General features: G+C 32.6%; 2 protein-coding genes and 1 long non-coding RNA gene across 14 annotated transcripts; 1 reads left to right on the top strand and 2 right to left on the bottom strand.

The window, feature by feature from the left end:
• The first annotated feature begins 120 nt into the window (after window positions 1-120).
• On the top strand, window positions 121-11,478 carry LOC107273576 (sperm-associated antigen 6). 6 transcript variants are annotated; one of them, XM_015751926.2, is made up of 10 exons: window positions 121-431; window positions 490-752; window positions 821-1,031; window positions 1,085-1,263; window positions 1,809-1,982; window positions 2,531-2,683; window positions 2,783-2,932; window positions 2,995-3,153; window positions 10,023-10,168; window positions 11,308-11,478. In XM_015751926.2, the coding sequence occupies exons 1-10, from the start codon at window positions 407-409 to the stop codon at window positions 11,456-11,458; spliced, it is 1,611 nt and encodes a 536-aa protein (XP_015607412.1). In that variant the 5' UTR covers window positions 121-406; the 3' UTR covers window positions 11,459-11,478. The 6 variants fall into 6 exon arrangements, with proteins under 6 accessions (XP_015607412.1, XP_024946711.1, XP_024946712.1 ...); XM_025090943.1 differs by having other exon boundaries at window positions 472-752; XM_025090944.1 differs by lacking the exon at window positions 1,085-1,263 and having other exon boundaries at window positions 1,894-1,982.
• Window positions 5,360-11,031, bottom strand: LOC107273577. 7 transcript variants are annotated; one of them, XM_015751933.2, is made up of 5 exons: window positions 10,446-10,839; window positions 10,289-10,309; window positions 8,044-9,034; window positions 6,152-6,214; window positions 5,360-5,832 (listed from the first exon to the last, which is right to left on the bottom strand). In XM_015751933.2, the coding sequence occupies exons 3-5, from the start codon at window positions 8,251-8,253 to the stop codon at window positions 5,785-5,787; spliced, it is 321 nt and encodes a 106-aa protein (XP_015607419.1). In that variant the 5' UTR covers window positions 8,254-9,034; window positions 10,289-10,309; window positions 10,446-10,839; the 3' UTR covers window positions 5,360-5,784. The 7 variants fall into 7 exon arrangements, with proteins under 7 accessions (XP_015607419.1, XP_024946715.1, XP_024946716.1 ...); XM_025090947.1 differs by having other exon boundaries at window positions 10,285-10,309; window positions 10,446-10,829; XM_025090948.1 differs by lacking the exon at window positions 10,289-10,309 and having other exon boundaries at window positions 10,836-11,031.
• Window positions 11,479-12,954: 1,476 nt separating the features above from the next.
• Window positions 12,955-13,509, bottom strand: LOC107273575. The gene is made up of 2 exons (XR_001539274.2): window positions 13,253-13,509; window positions 12,955-13,176 (listed from the first exon to the last, which is right to left on the bottom strand). It is a non-coding gene; the product is annotated as an uncharacterized LOC107273575 (long non-coding RNA).
• Window positions 13,510-14,909: the final 1,400 nt, after the last annotated feature.

Raw genomic sequence — 14,909 nt, 5'->3', positions numbered from 1 at the left:
CCCGGTATAATCCATGCGGCTCACGGAGCTCACGAATATCACGCGTAGTGTATCTATATATACTCGACCAATCAAGAACGTGGGTATGGTTCGACGGCCCTCCGCTCAGGTGGTGCGTTTACTCCAAAATAAAATTGGTTTCAAGAATATCGGCCCATTGGCAATCTCCCTACTCATCTCTGCAAAAACAGGCTCATTGGCAATCTCCCTACTCATGTCTGAATAGACATTTCTATTTATAAGTAATATTTGGGATTGGTCAATTCCTTTAGATCAATGTTAATTAAACCGGTTTAAGACGGTCGTTTTAACGTAGGCTATAGCAACGTTACGATTTTGTTCTTTTACCAAATAATATCCGACACGAATAAAATTTTTCCCTTAAGAGGCTAAAGTATTTGCAGCGATGACAGCTCGAACAATAGTACAAGGTATAGTTGAGCCACGAAATCAATTCCAGTTTAAGAAAAGATTTAAAATGATTTGCAGTGTTTGATCAGTATCAAAAAGCTCGAATGAGTTTTGTACAGACTGTGGCGGATTTAGCTTCAAGAACACATAATGTTGAATGCTTAGAAAATGCTGGAGCGCTTGATTTACTTCGTCTATTGCTTGCGGATACAGTTCCTTCAATCCAACAAATGTCTGCTATTGCTTTAGGAAGGTTGGCATCCTTTAATGAAAAAATAGCACAGGCTTTGGTCCGAAGAGAAATAATACCCCAACTTTTACGTGGAATAGATAAGCAAAATGTAATTCCTAGAAATATAAGAAGTATTAGATATTTTCTTTGAGCTTAATATATCTATATATACCATAGAAATTCTATAAAAAGGCAGCATTGTTTGTGTTAAGGGCTATTGCAAAACACACTCCTGAAATGGCTTCTGCTGTTGTTCATAGTGGTGGTTTGGAAGCTAGTATTATTTGTCTTGAAGATTTTGATATGGGAGTTAAAGAGGTTGCTGCATTATGTCTTGGTCATATTGCAAAGCATAATAAAAGTCTTGCTCAAGCAATTGTAGATGCTGGTAAGTTCAAGATATTTTGATTTCTTCGTTATTATATTTTCTTTTAATTTTAGGAGCAGTTTCACTCTTGATCTTATGCTTGCAAGAGCCTGAATTATGCTTGAAGCAAGTGAGTGCTTCTGTCCTTTGTGATATTAGCAAACACAGTTTAGAACTTGCTCAAACAGTTGTAGATGCTGGGGCAGTTTCTGTTCTGGGAAAATACATCTCCAATCCTGATGCTAAGTTAAAGGTTTTCCAATCTTTTTATATTCTTTTTTGTCCTCATTTCAATCTCAATTCTCCATTTCTATCATTTGTGTTGCTATGAGCTTCAATATCCATGTATTTAAGTTCACATTAGTTACATAGTTATTTGATTGTATAGTTGTGTATGTTGTGATACAGAAGTATTTTTATGGCACATCTTCATAATTAAACATTTTTCTGTTGAACTTTACAATAATTTATATAAAATTTGCAAAATTATTCTATGAAATATCTAAAAGTGTCTACGAATCAAATTATATTATAATTGTATATAATTTACTGAGCAATTTTTAGAATTTTGCCGAAAATTGTGTATTTTTTTTTTTTAAATTAATCTTCAAACTACTTTCTAAAAACTGAATTTAAAAAGCATGTTTTTTTTTGCTACTCTTTACCAAAGTAGTCTAATATCAGTATATGTAAGACTAGACAAATTTAAGAAAACATATTTCAGAGTACTGCGGTCTAAATTCGTATTTTTAAGATGAAGCACTCAGATTTTTATTATTATCTTTATATTACCAATAGAGACAAGTGTTGTCTGCTCTGGGATGTTTAGCTAAGCATGCTGTAGAATTAGCTGAAATCATTGTGGAGGCTGACATTTTTCCAGAAGTCTTAATATACATGGCTCATCAAGACGAAGATGTTTCTAGAAACGCAGCTATCTTAACTAAGGAAATTTGCAAGCATTCCTTAGAGGTATACACAGTATTACATGTCGAAGAAAACAAATTTCTCTCCAGGCACAATCGCACGATTCATGGGACTGCATCATATAAGATGCGGTATATATATATATTATATTATATATTCCTTATAGCAAAAAAATTCATTTGCAGGCATACTAATTTGAAGTCAGAAGTGGTAATGCTTATAAATGCTATTTTTTTCATTTAAATACATGCGGGATAGCCAACAGCTGTATCATCGCCGTACAATTATTTGAAAACTTAATTTTTTTAATTTTCCAGAATATGATCTTCAAAACTAACAAAAATTTTATTATTAAAATATATAATTTTCTTAACAAAAATTCCCAGAAGTGTAATTTTTGGTGTTCCCAATGTACCCCTTTAGCAGTCGGTCTGACATTTCGTCTACAACAATTGCTTGCACATATACGCATATTTAATTCCTTTGATAAGATTCTTAAGACAGTCCCAAGTGTTCCTAGCGGTCATGCCTATTATTAAAACAATATAAATAATTAATTTATGATATAAATTTATTTAGACTTTTTATTCCAGTTAGCACAACTTGTTGTCAATACCGGCGGCATAGGTGGGTTAATAGACCTGATCGGCACATCAAAATCTTCTCCCAAATTACCAGCTATAATGGCCCTTGGTTATATAGCAGGGCAGTCTAATCAGTTAGCCATAGCTATTATTGGGTCGGCGGTACATATTTTCTAATATTTAAAGACTTGATCTGTTCCGTTTGTTTAACAAGTACTACTATTCAAATATTGTAAATAATAAACACTAAATATTGTGTAGGGCGTCATCCAACTTGCTCTTCTTCTACAAGAAGAAAAAGAAGATCATATACGCGCTGTTATTGTTTGGGCGTTAGGACAAATTGGAAAGCACACGCCAGAGCACGCTAAGGCTTTAGCTGTGGCCAATATATTTCCAAAACTAATAGAGGTTAGACCTTTTTTATTTTGAAGAAATTTATGTGCATACTGAATATAAATTTATTTTTGTAGTTGTACACTAATCCAAAATGTGACGAAGATTTGAAAGCAAAATGTAAGGCTACGTTAAAGCAAGTTCTTCAAAAATGTATACATGTAGAAGCTTTAGAACCTTTGTTGCATGATGCTCCACCAGATATTCTCAAATATGTCGTCGGACAGTACAGCAAGGTGAGTCATGTTAGATATGAATTTATAGTCATTAATAATATAAAAATGTGGATTTTAACTCATCACTAAAGATTTGCAGAGATCTTGAATATAAATATTGAATATAATATCAATTGGTTCTTCTTGTTTTTCACATTTACAGTAATCAGTTATATATACTCCGTATACACAATATATAAATAGTTCTTACACTTACGTCACGAATCCTTTAAACTAATTTTTTCTACAAATTTCACCCTATTTTATTTTGATATATTATAAAATGCACATTTGGTCGACTCTTTAGTAGAATTATTGAATTATTTCATTAACGATGATGTGACATTACTACTGCCAAGCTACTGTAGAACAATTTTCTTTAATCTTGCCTGTCTACTAATAAGTAAATCTACTAATAAGTGTGAAATCCGTAAGCAGTAGAACTATTAACAGAAGGGAAGGAGCAATCGTTTATTAATGTAGTATCTTCTGCCTGTTTATAGTTTGAAGTAGGATATACAGGGTGTTCCGAAACTACCTAACCCGGTGAACTTTGTATTTAAAAAAACGTGTGTTAATAATCCAACAGTCTTACATTTTTAAAAAGTTTAATTAGGGTAATGTCCAGATAATTTCGGCAAGGGTCAAAGAGAGAACAAGGAAAAAATGAGAATAATGAGCTAAATGAAAAGAATATTAATGACGGACGACACGATTATGTGTTGAGTATAGTATAAGCTTATAACATAAGCTAATAAACATTCGCCTTACCAATTTTGATCTAGAATGAAGAATTTTATACAGGGTGTTCCGAAACTACCTGTCCCGGTGGGTATGGCGGTGTTCGGGAGGCTTCACTGATCACGAAAATGACCTTCTTTTTGTCCGGAAGGTCATAGTTTTTAAATGGGAGCAGGTCAAAGTTGACTAATCAAAGGGAGGCGTCAAGAGAAACGTACGCACCTACGAACTCTGAGTTTTCTTCCCTCGCTTTTGTTTCTCGGTGGCTTCGGGCAGGATGACGTCAGCCGAAGACATGCCTATGGGAAACAAGAAACAAGCTACCGAGAAACAAAAGCGAGGGAAGAAAACTCAGAGTTCGTAGGTGCGTACGTTTCTCTTGACGCCTCCCTTTGATTAGTCAACTTTGACCTGCTCCCATTTAAAAACTATGACCTTCCGGACAAAAAGAAGGTCATTTTCGTGATCAGTGAAGCCTCCCGAACACCGCCATACCCACCGGGACAGGTAGTTTCGGAACACCCTGTATAAAATTCTTCATTCTAGATCAAAATTGGTAAGGCGAATGTTTATTAGCTTATGTTATAAGCTTATACTATACTCAACACATAATCGTGTCGTCCGTCATTAATATTCTTTTCATTTAGCTCATTATTCTCATTTTTTCCTTGTTCTCTCTTTGACCCTTGCCGAAATTATCTGGACATTACCCTAATTAAACTTTTTAAAAATGTAAGACTGTTGGATTATTAACACACGTTTTTTTAAATACAAAGTTTCACGCCATTATATTGTAGAATAACGAATTCCTATTTTAGCATTCGATTAATTTCACCAAGGATACTGCAATTCTTCGTCACATATTTCTCGCACCAAACGACTTATAAACCTATTCCTACGCGGAGAGGAATGAGCCATTATAAAATTTTATAACAATGCTATTTCTTCTGAGATTGTATATTTATATATTTCACCAGTAAAAATTAGGTTTTATAGCGTGAAAACGCATTAAATTTTTCAGTCTTTCAACAGCAATAATTTCTGACTATGGTTGTTTGATTCTTCTTCGTTGTACGTTTTATATTCAATTAATAACAAGTCAGTTTTTGTTGAACTGAGTCTAAGGCCATTATATATTTGTGTTTTTCAAAAAAGCTCTAAGTGTCACAAGCCTTGATGCTTTACTTGTTTCTTATTTGAAAATTTATATTTTTACAACAGTTAGTCAATTCCCTGGCTATCTGAGAAGAATTTAGTGCTTCAATTCGTGTAAAAGATGTAAAGACAAATAATTATTCACATTATTCATTAATGTCTGTTTCTATTCTGTTCACCGTAAATAGTTTAATAAAAATCACTGCACTAGACTTTGTCCGTCGCTGGGGTTGACCCTTATAGATATTCAAATGAGTTTCACGATAAACACTGCTGGTTCGAGCGTTTCCATAGATCACCGGATTCATTAGAGAAGAGGAATAACGCTATGTGCCTGGCAATGAAATTTATTGCACCGATACACCACCTTCGAGATCTAACTTAGACTCGATTTCTTCAATACAGTTTAATATTTAAAATTGGTTTAACTACATGATTAGACAATCACTCATATTAATTTTTAAGATAAGCCGAGTTTATATCCAAAAAGTGTCAGAGGAATCGGACTTTAATATAATTTACATATATTCATCTCTCAGTTTTTCTTTCCTCAATTTTCTGTTATAGTTCTTTTCCTTTTCTGACTTGGAAAAAGAAGTCATTAGTCGATAATCATGTGTATGATTTTGTTGGGTGAAAATCATTAATTAAATTAAATCCTAGAGCAAATTTTATGTAAACAAATTTACTTATTAGAAAATTGTTTTTAACTTTTGGTTCTCTTTATTTATAATGCATTCTGTTTCTATGATGCGATTAAAACGAATACTTGACCCAGAGAGCATGTATTCTATCCAAGTATGTCTGAAAAAAGGAAAAAAACCAACATAAATAAGCCGATGAAACAGTAAAATAACCCAGCTTCGGTGGAATATTGTGAAATCATGTTTTGCTTTTAAATAGGAAAAATCATTTTTTTTCATTTTAATAGACATTATACATAATCAATTTGGGAATTGGAAAATCAGTATATGGTACAAATATAAATAATTTATCCGTCCGATAGCTCATTCGTCATTACTTTTGACGAGTGTTATCAACTATAAGATAAAGGAGCTGATTAAGAGAAATAGTAAATAAAAAAAATGAGAAAGAAAAAATAGGATCAGAAAGAGTGCCGTACCTGATATATATAAATTTTTCCTGGATTTTTGGCGAACCGACATAACGCCTCTCTGACATAAGTCTGTGTAAACATAAAAATGAGTATCAAATAATTATAACTTTATGAAAAATAACCTGTGTAATTTTACATACAAACTGTGCAATCACCTACATAATATAAATTTGGATATACCTTATAATATTATATATCTTTTAAATTTATTTTGACCGTCATGTGCCTGTACAGGCGTCCTAAAGACATTCTGTAAATGTGTCATAACGTGAATGAACATTGTGTAGTATGTATAATAGAATGAAAATTTACTGTTGCAAGTGAATTTTGTGGAAATGTTATTTTTCTTTTTGGAAAAATTATACTTGCATTTTGTACATTTTAAGTATGGCATTAAGTTAGTATTGAATATTTCATAAAGTTTTTATAGTACAGTTACGATCGTTGTTCATAGTATTTTAGTTATACAAGGTATAAAAAAAGAAGTAGGGAGGAAGAAAATTTATGAAAAATAAAGACAGAGTAATGACAAAAATAATTTAAAATCTTATTGGACGGAATGTCATTAATATCTGATATTATTTTCGGATGAACGAATAAGCCACAACTCATTAACAAGTTTGTTTTTCTGCTGTGGGTAGAGTAACATTTCATAAAAAGAAGCAACGAGAAGGAACTTTCGAATTTTGAGTACGTCATTTAGACGTAAGCACAATATAATATTGATGCAATTAATTATTAATATAGATTACGTACTCTCACAATCTGCAATGTACACATTCCAAATAATCAAATGTGCCTCGTCACATAGTAAACGCAATTTGAGCTCATATATGGCAATCATGTTTGAGTATAGTTGGAATTGAAATTGAGCCTATTTTCTTATTTGGAATGTATAAATTTTTATGGAACCTAAGAAAGAAGAAAATTATCATATTTTATTTTTCAAGAATAATTTTCTGAACACGATTAGAATTGTGTAACTTATATATTCAAAAAATTTTACTTATGGCAGTTGTTAAACAACTTTGTCTTCTATATATGCTTTCTTTCTACATTGGACTTTATAAATGGAATATTTTTTAACTAGATCATTGAAAACTTTAACCGTATACTGGCGAGGAGGGTTAATGATGTAATAATGCCCACGTGCATTATATGTTTGAAATGAAATTTTTGGCTTATTAACTACCTCCAGAACGTATGCGTTGGTTCCAACATATCTTCCGTGTCCGCTGTGCCCAATACCGGTCAGACGCAAATCTCGGCCCTCTTCACTAGTATTTCCTCGAAATCGAGTAATTAAGAACATATTTTTTTGAAAACTGAATTGAATATATGTGTATTTTAACGTATAGAAATTAACGACAAAAATAGAAAATTTAAATAAAGTGAAAATGAATATGATCAATTCATAAGAATGGTTTGAAATTCACGGATTATTCATTATATCATTAAAGATATGTATTGGTCAAGGGACTACACGATATAACAGACATTTGTTATGAAATTTCTAATATAACGGAACTAATAACATAAGTCAACTATTTCGATTGTTTTTATCTCTTCCATAAATTTATCAATCTGCTGATTGCAAACAAATTTTCGTATTCCTAAACAATCGATTGAACAGATTAGATTAAAATATATAGTAAGTTACAATTTAGTTTTAATATTTATTGTGACAATTTAAAAACCTCAGGGACGAAGTTTTATTTTTAGGAGTTCTTGCCTTTTGAAATATGAAATATCATGTATCATAATTTAATTAGATGAAATATATTTGAACAAATGATGATGTTGAAATGTCAAAACTACTATGTGAATTAGCATATAAGTTACTCATCGGCTTCATCATTGGCTTTAATACTAGCATAGTTGTTCATGTTTCTATTCACCCTGAGCATTTTGAGGAAGCTTCCCAAAACTAAGATAGTTTTCCTATGTCTTCGAAAGATGCCGGCATAAAGTGCCTCACGGACATCTCTTCTATCACTAACGTCAGAATCAATGCTTGATACTGAAACTACAGAAGGTTTGGCTGACACTGGTTGATGATTTTGTGTCTCGGTTGCATTCAGGATGACGCGCTGTTGATTATTTATCATGTTGATTCTCTACCTTTGAGAATGCAAGAGCGTTACATGAAGAAACCCACAATGTCGAATGCACGAACACTTGAAATTTCTGAAATGCCGACACTTCTCGTGAGGCTAATATTCACAGTTACACTTATATAATTTTTGAAGTCCTTTGTCTATTTTATGTTTTATACTAGGACGTTGTATAATAATCTATTATATTAACTTCACGGAGGAGTGGATAAATGGACCTTCTGTCTAGTTTTTCATAGCTGGGTACAATTGTGCACGAGTGCTATCACTGACACCAATACCTACACTAACAGAGTTACAAGTAAATTGTTTGTGAAACTTTACACTGTTTGCATAAATCCAAGTATTTCTTGCGTCAATTTGCCTCCGCACCTGTTCAGTTTACACTTGAATCTATTTATCTTGAATTTTTTCCACTGTTTGCTCCCTGAAGTTTTAGGAATATTGAAACGTTTAAAATCTTGTATAAATATTTATTATAAGATAGATTATTCTGTAATTCCTTGTTGGATTTAAATTTGATTTCAATTATTTTAGGGCAATTTTTATGATAATTTCCATGTAAGAAAAGACACAATGAGGATTCATTGAGTTTCTTTTTTTGTCTCTCTCGATCCTGTGATTTTGGTATCCAGTAACATCATTTTGATTGCAGTCATCCAAGTCATCTGAATAGCCAGAAATCATCTAAGTCACACTTTAATGTTTTTTGTATTCTTTTTGAAGGTCTCCTGCCTTTATGTGCCCTCTGGTTTTCGAATCTTGACTGGCTGGACTGAAATGAATACAGAAGGCAAATGCTAATCTCATGATTTTTCTCCACTGTCTTGAATATTTAGCAGTTATTGCCAATATTTTTTGTCAATAGGCTGTTACTGTCTGACGTGACTTTAAAACAATGAACTCTATTTTTTTCTTGAGAAAATAATTATGTTCCAGTCATTAAAAATATTCTTTAATAAAATTATTTATCAATCTCTTTCAAGCAAACATAAATCACTGAATATTTAAGATCCTAAAAAATGTCAGTAAGATCATACTATATGTTATGCAATTGTTCTCTTTCATATTGTGCTGTGTTTTCATTATATTTCAGAATTAACAATGTTAAACTGTCCTTATCATAATTACAAACAAACAAGAAAAATTATCTTGATTTCAGACGTTATATTGTAAGTTTGATAAGATAGAGGGAAAATTTCATCAACCACTCTTGAATTTTAATTGCAAGGAACAAACGATTTTAAACTTTATCCCTATTTGTAAACAACCTTAAATATTTCATTGACAAATAGCATTCTCAGATTTGATGCATGGGTATGACACAAATTTAGATTTTGTTACTGGAGCACAAATATTACAAAAGCAAAATGAAAAATTCTACTTTATGTTTAATACTTATGTGTTATTAAAGAAACACAATAAACATTTAACTACTTTGTGTTTTTGACCTTGTACTACAAAGAAACGTTCAAATCATATGCAGGTTAGGTTCAACAAGTTTTAAGTTTCATATACATATCCAACACCAAGCACAATAATTATTTTAATTAGATGTCTTAAATGTTTGACTAACAATATTTAATAAAATAGTTTATATTTCTTTGTTTCATTACATGTTAATGTCTAAGGAATTAGATCTTTTGGATGGTAGATAAGATGCAATCTAAAGGATAAAAGCTAATATTGTTTTACCTACATTATTTTTTGCAATATAACAAATTGGTATTTTGCTTCCTTGTTAGATTGTTTTAATGTTACAGATACTTCCCAATGATGCAAGAATTCGACGGTTGTTTGTAACAACTGGAGGATTACGAAAAGTCCAAGAAATTCAGACTGAGCTTGGATCTACTCTTTCGGAATATATTAGTGTGATCAATTGTTGCTTTCCTGAAGAAATTGTCAGGTACCAGAAAAAACTGTTTTCAGACATTATTCACTTTACAAAACTAATATCATTTTAAAATTGGGAAAAAAAAATTATCTAAAGCTCAATAGTTTCTTTAAGCTATTTTGTATTACCTACCTGTTTAAGAGTTATCCTGTGCTGCATATAAATATACATAAAATTTACGTTTTATATATCGCAATGTTTGCAAGCGATTAGTTTAGCGTCAATAGTCATAAAAAGAAACACTAGTTGCTTCTATAAAAACAATTATAATGACTTACAATGTACTTACTCAGATCTTGCAAGCTGTAGTATGTACGCAATGATTCCTCGTGAAATAATATTAGAAAAATAATCTAATTTTTGAGATTGGTTGGAAATTGCGCTTATTTAAGTGAAGCATATATTATGCGATTTAGGAGTCATATTTGTTAGAGTTGACTTTTAGTATTCAACAATGCATTAAGTTATTTGACGGATCAATATTTTTATATATATGTAGGTATTATAGGTGCTACTCCAGCTTATAAATTCCTTAATTTCCTATGGCTATCTTTGCTGATTGTTTAGGATGTTTTTCTCTGACGATAATTGTGAAGTTATGTTCACGTCAAGATACTAACAGATACCAGCAATGAAAAAACTTGACAGATTTCTTTTAGCTATATATTCTGCCTATTACTTTTTGCTGGAGTCCCTCTAGTCAGAGTCCGGCCAACACCTGGAAGGGACGCCACGTTTAAGGCTCGTTTGGCGCCGCCATGACATTGCGCGCGGATTTTCAAACTATCAATCTTTACCATCAAAAGACTCGGTCGAGTCTCGCGCCAAGTACAGGCACCTCGCCGTACAGGGCTTAACTCTACCCACATTACACAATGCGAATCTCTCCCATATACGTATTCACACACAGCATCCTATTCCGGAAAGAGCCCTCAAAATGGCGGAGCCAATCAGTAAGAGGCCCCACCGTTGGCCGAACTCTGACTAGAGGGACTCTACTTTTTGCTTGCTAGTTACGCCATCTGACATAGTCAGTGAGTTATGCATGTTCTAAAGTATACCAGTCGATAAAGTTAACACTGCTAAATAGGAAAATCTTATATTATATATGTATAAATTTACTGGTTAATACATTTTGTATATTTTTTTAGATACTATTCTCCTGGGTATCCAGATAGTCTCTTAGAAGCTGTGGAGCAGTATCAACCGAAATGTCCTTCATTACTTGGCGTTGAACAAAGAGGATCTGAATTATCCACTAATTTGACAGATTCTAGTTGTTCTTTAAATGAATATGAATAATATATTTTTGAATCCATGTATTGCAAAGTGATATATTATTAAGCCCTGAAGAAAGTACATGAATATTTTACTACTTTATAAAATTAATAGCAAAATTATAAATGAAACATTTTACTACTTATGAATTCAGAGTTGAAATGCATTGGCTTAGTTTCCACTACAATAAGAGTTGAGTTGAAACAAGGTTGAAACAGAGTTGAGTCAAACGGTAGTGCGGTGGAAACGCCAAACTCAATTTTAGACCTAACCCTACGAATGATGCCAGGTTGGCCGAAATCAGGTTTGGTGGAAACGCGCATCTAGGGTCGAACTGACCTGCGTGAAGTTGGCCGGCCAACTTTTATTTTTAAACTTTTTTTTATTCCAATCGTTTGATAGTCGTTTGATAGTCTTGTAAAAACGTTTGATAGTCAATAGTTTTTACAGAAAATCAAAATCAAAATCTGGTGTGAAGTTAGCTGGCACTTTTTTGCTTCTAGCCGGATTTTGTTTTTCTGGAGTTCAATCGATGCGAAATCGTGTGATAGTTACAAATTGACTAATAAAAACGTTTGATAGTCCATCGCTTGCAAGAAAAATGAGAAAAACCATATGCGAAAATCAAGGCTCCACTATACCTCTTTGACCACTCATCTATAACGAATTTGAATGATTTTTTTTTTGCAATCGTTTGTAGGTCGTTTGTAGGTGTTTGATATTGCATCCACGACGTTTGATAGTCCATCGCTTGCAAGAAAAATGAGAAAAACCATATGCGAAAATCAAGGCTCCACTATACCTCTTTGACCACTCATCTATAACGAATTTGAATGATTTTTTTTTTGCAATCGTTTGTAGGTCGTTTGTAGGTGTTTGATATTGCATCCACGACGTTTGATAGTCCATCATTTATTTATAATATTGAAATTAATTTTCTAGGGAATTTTTCTTTATGTTAGCTCCTCATTCAAATATTTTATACACTAATCGTGTTTTGCTCATATGCAATCGTTTGTAGGTCGTTTATAGATACTTTATATGTCATTGATGATATGAAATAATTGATTCTTTAATCGTAAATAATGAAAGAAATTTTATCTAGGGAATTCCATAAACTGCATCTAGCGCGCGTGCGTGAAGACTTCAATATGTCAAATCACATTTTACATGTACTCATCTGTATATTGTTATTAAATATTGCAATCCGAGATATCCGATATTTATTAGTGCTCTTTTCTTAGTTCTCAAATATTTACAATTGTACAGTTTAGTATTTACTATTTCATATTCATTAAATTGATTGGAATTCTCTACCAACATAAGCCAGCTATTATTTAGATTGAACAATTTTTAATTTTTTTTTAATAGTAGTACTATTCCTTCTGCTGTTTAGGTGATTGCACAAATTACGTCTGGACGCCGGTATCTATTCTGGCAAAGAAAAGTGCAGAATTCAAGGTGCTTAGGGAGAAATCTAATATCATGGCAACATAAGAGTTTGGAGATGTTTTTCCTTGTTGTATAAATTATTTTATTAATAAATACTGTAAATACATAACTATCCGAGTATACTTTTAAGTACTAGAATAAATTAAATATGTATTTACAATTGTGATGGAGGTAACAGTATTTATGTAGAGATAAAGGCAACGTTCCATTCACGTTAAGCATCCAAAACAGAGTCTATTTTTCAAGAACAATTGATGATACATGTTTACCCGTTGTTTGAGCATCCATTTCTGTAAAAAAATACAAATTATGCATGACGCTGTACGCTATGTGCATCAAGTTCAATAAATTGATAAGAAAAATTACCTTTTGAATAAGAAAACCGAGAACAGATTACACAGTATTTGCTTCTGTGTAGATAATAACTGATTCAAACTCTACTACTGCTCTACTGCTCTACCTTTCTTTATAATCTTCCACTTAATTAACAATTTAATGAATATGAAATAGTAAATACTAAACTGTACAATTGTAAATATTTCGGAACTAAGAGAAGAGCACTAATAAATATCTGATATCTCGGATTGCAATATTTAATAACAATATACAGATGAGTACATATAAAATGTGATTTGACATATTGAAGTTTTAATGAATATGAAATAGTAAATACTAAACTGTACAATTGTAAATATTTCGGAACTAAGAGAAGAGCACTAATAAATATCGGATATCTCGGATTGCAATATTTAATAACAATATACAGATGAGTACATGTAAAATGTGATTTGACATATTGAAGTCTTCACGCACGCGCGCTAGATGCAGTTTATGGAATTCCCTAGATAAAATTTCTTTCATTATTTACGATTAAAGAATCAATTATTTCATATCATCAATGACATATAAAGTACCTACAAACGACCTACAAACGATTTCATATAAGCAAAACACGATTAGTTTATAAAATATTTGAATGAGGGGCTAACATAAAGAAAAATTCCCTAAAAAATTAATTTTAATATTATAAACAGAGATGAGTAGGGAGATTGCCAATGAGCCTGTTTTTGGTGGTCTCAATTTTTCTCTGGTTTCGGCGCGCCACCTTAGCGGAGAAGTGCCATTTTTTGGGACATTTTTTACTACTTTTCTATTCGGCTGAATAATATTTAAACTATCGAAAAGTGAAACAGCCTGCCATACGTGCGAGCGTTATCAAATGTTTTTTTAATCAGACCACGGCACGTTAAAACGAAAAATGAAATGAAGAAATGTATCTATGTTAGAAATGCTAAAGCGTTAAGCGGAAACGAGATTTTTTTCCATTGCTGTCAATTTTTCTCTTACATTTTCATGAGAGTCCGTATCGCAACAAGTGAGGCTGCGCATTTCCACCAGCTATGGATCATCATGTACGAAGAATATGCATTGGGCGCGTTGACAACGATTCAGCTTCGTAATCGTAAGGTGCCGCGTTCGCGTCTAGAGACGAATACTTTTTTGTTTAATTTTTTTAAGAGGTAATGCCATTCTAACGGCTCAAAAAAATACAAAATTGTGGTCAATTATTATTGAAAAATAGCATATGTAATATAAAGTCTATTTAGATGAATTTATTGTACACTGATCGTCATTAATGTTGTCCAGCTTGTTGATGCAGTGCGGTGAGATAAGAGAAAAGAGTGGACAGTGACTGTTTAACGGACGTATGTACCAGGATAGGTGCGTAAAACGCAGGTAGCACTATGGTGCGAGCGAGACGCGAAAGCGTCGTACGGTGCGTCCTGTTCGAACGCATGAGTATGAGTGAGACGGTAATGCATGAGTCCCACTGAGTCGTACCTGGGAGTTTGGTGGGACATTCGCGCTAGCTAGCCTGGTCGACAACATAGGAGAAGATGCCCCACCAAGCTCAATATTGCGAGTGAGGGGCCGCATTGCCGTCTTAACACTAAACCTACCGACATATTATATATACTGCGACGTTATTCCCCAAAAAAAATTAAATCCCAATATGAAATCA

The sequence above is a fragment of the Cephus cinctus genome, unplaced genomic scaffold (assembly GCF_000341935.2).
Source record: "Cephus cinctus unplaced genomic scaffold, Ccin1 Ccin1_scaffold1744, whole genome shotgun sequence".
In the NCBI taxonomy this organism is placed as follows: domain Eukaryota; kingdom Metazoa; phylum Arthropoda; class Insecta; order Hymenoptera; family Cephidae; genus Cephus; species Cephus cinctus.
This window is presented reverse-complemented; position numbering and strand designations above follow the sequence as displayed.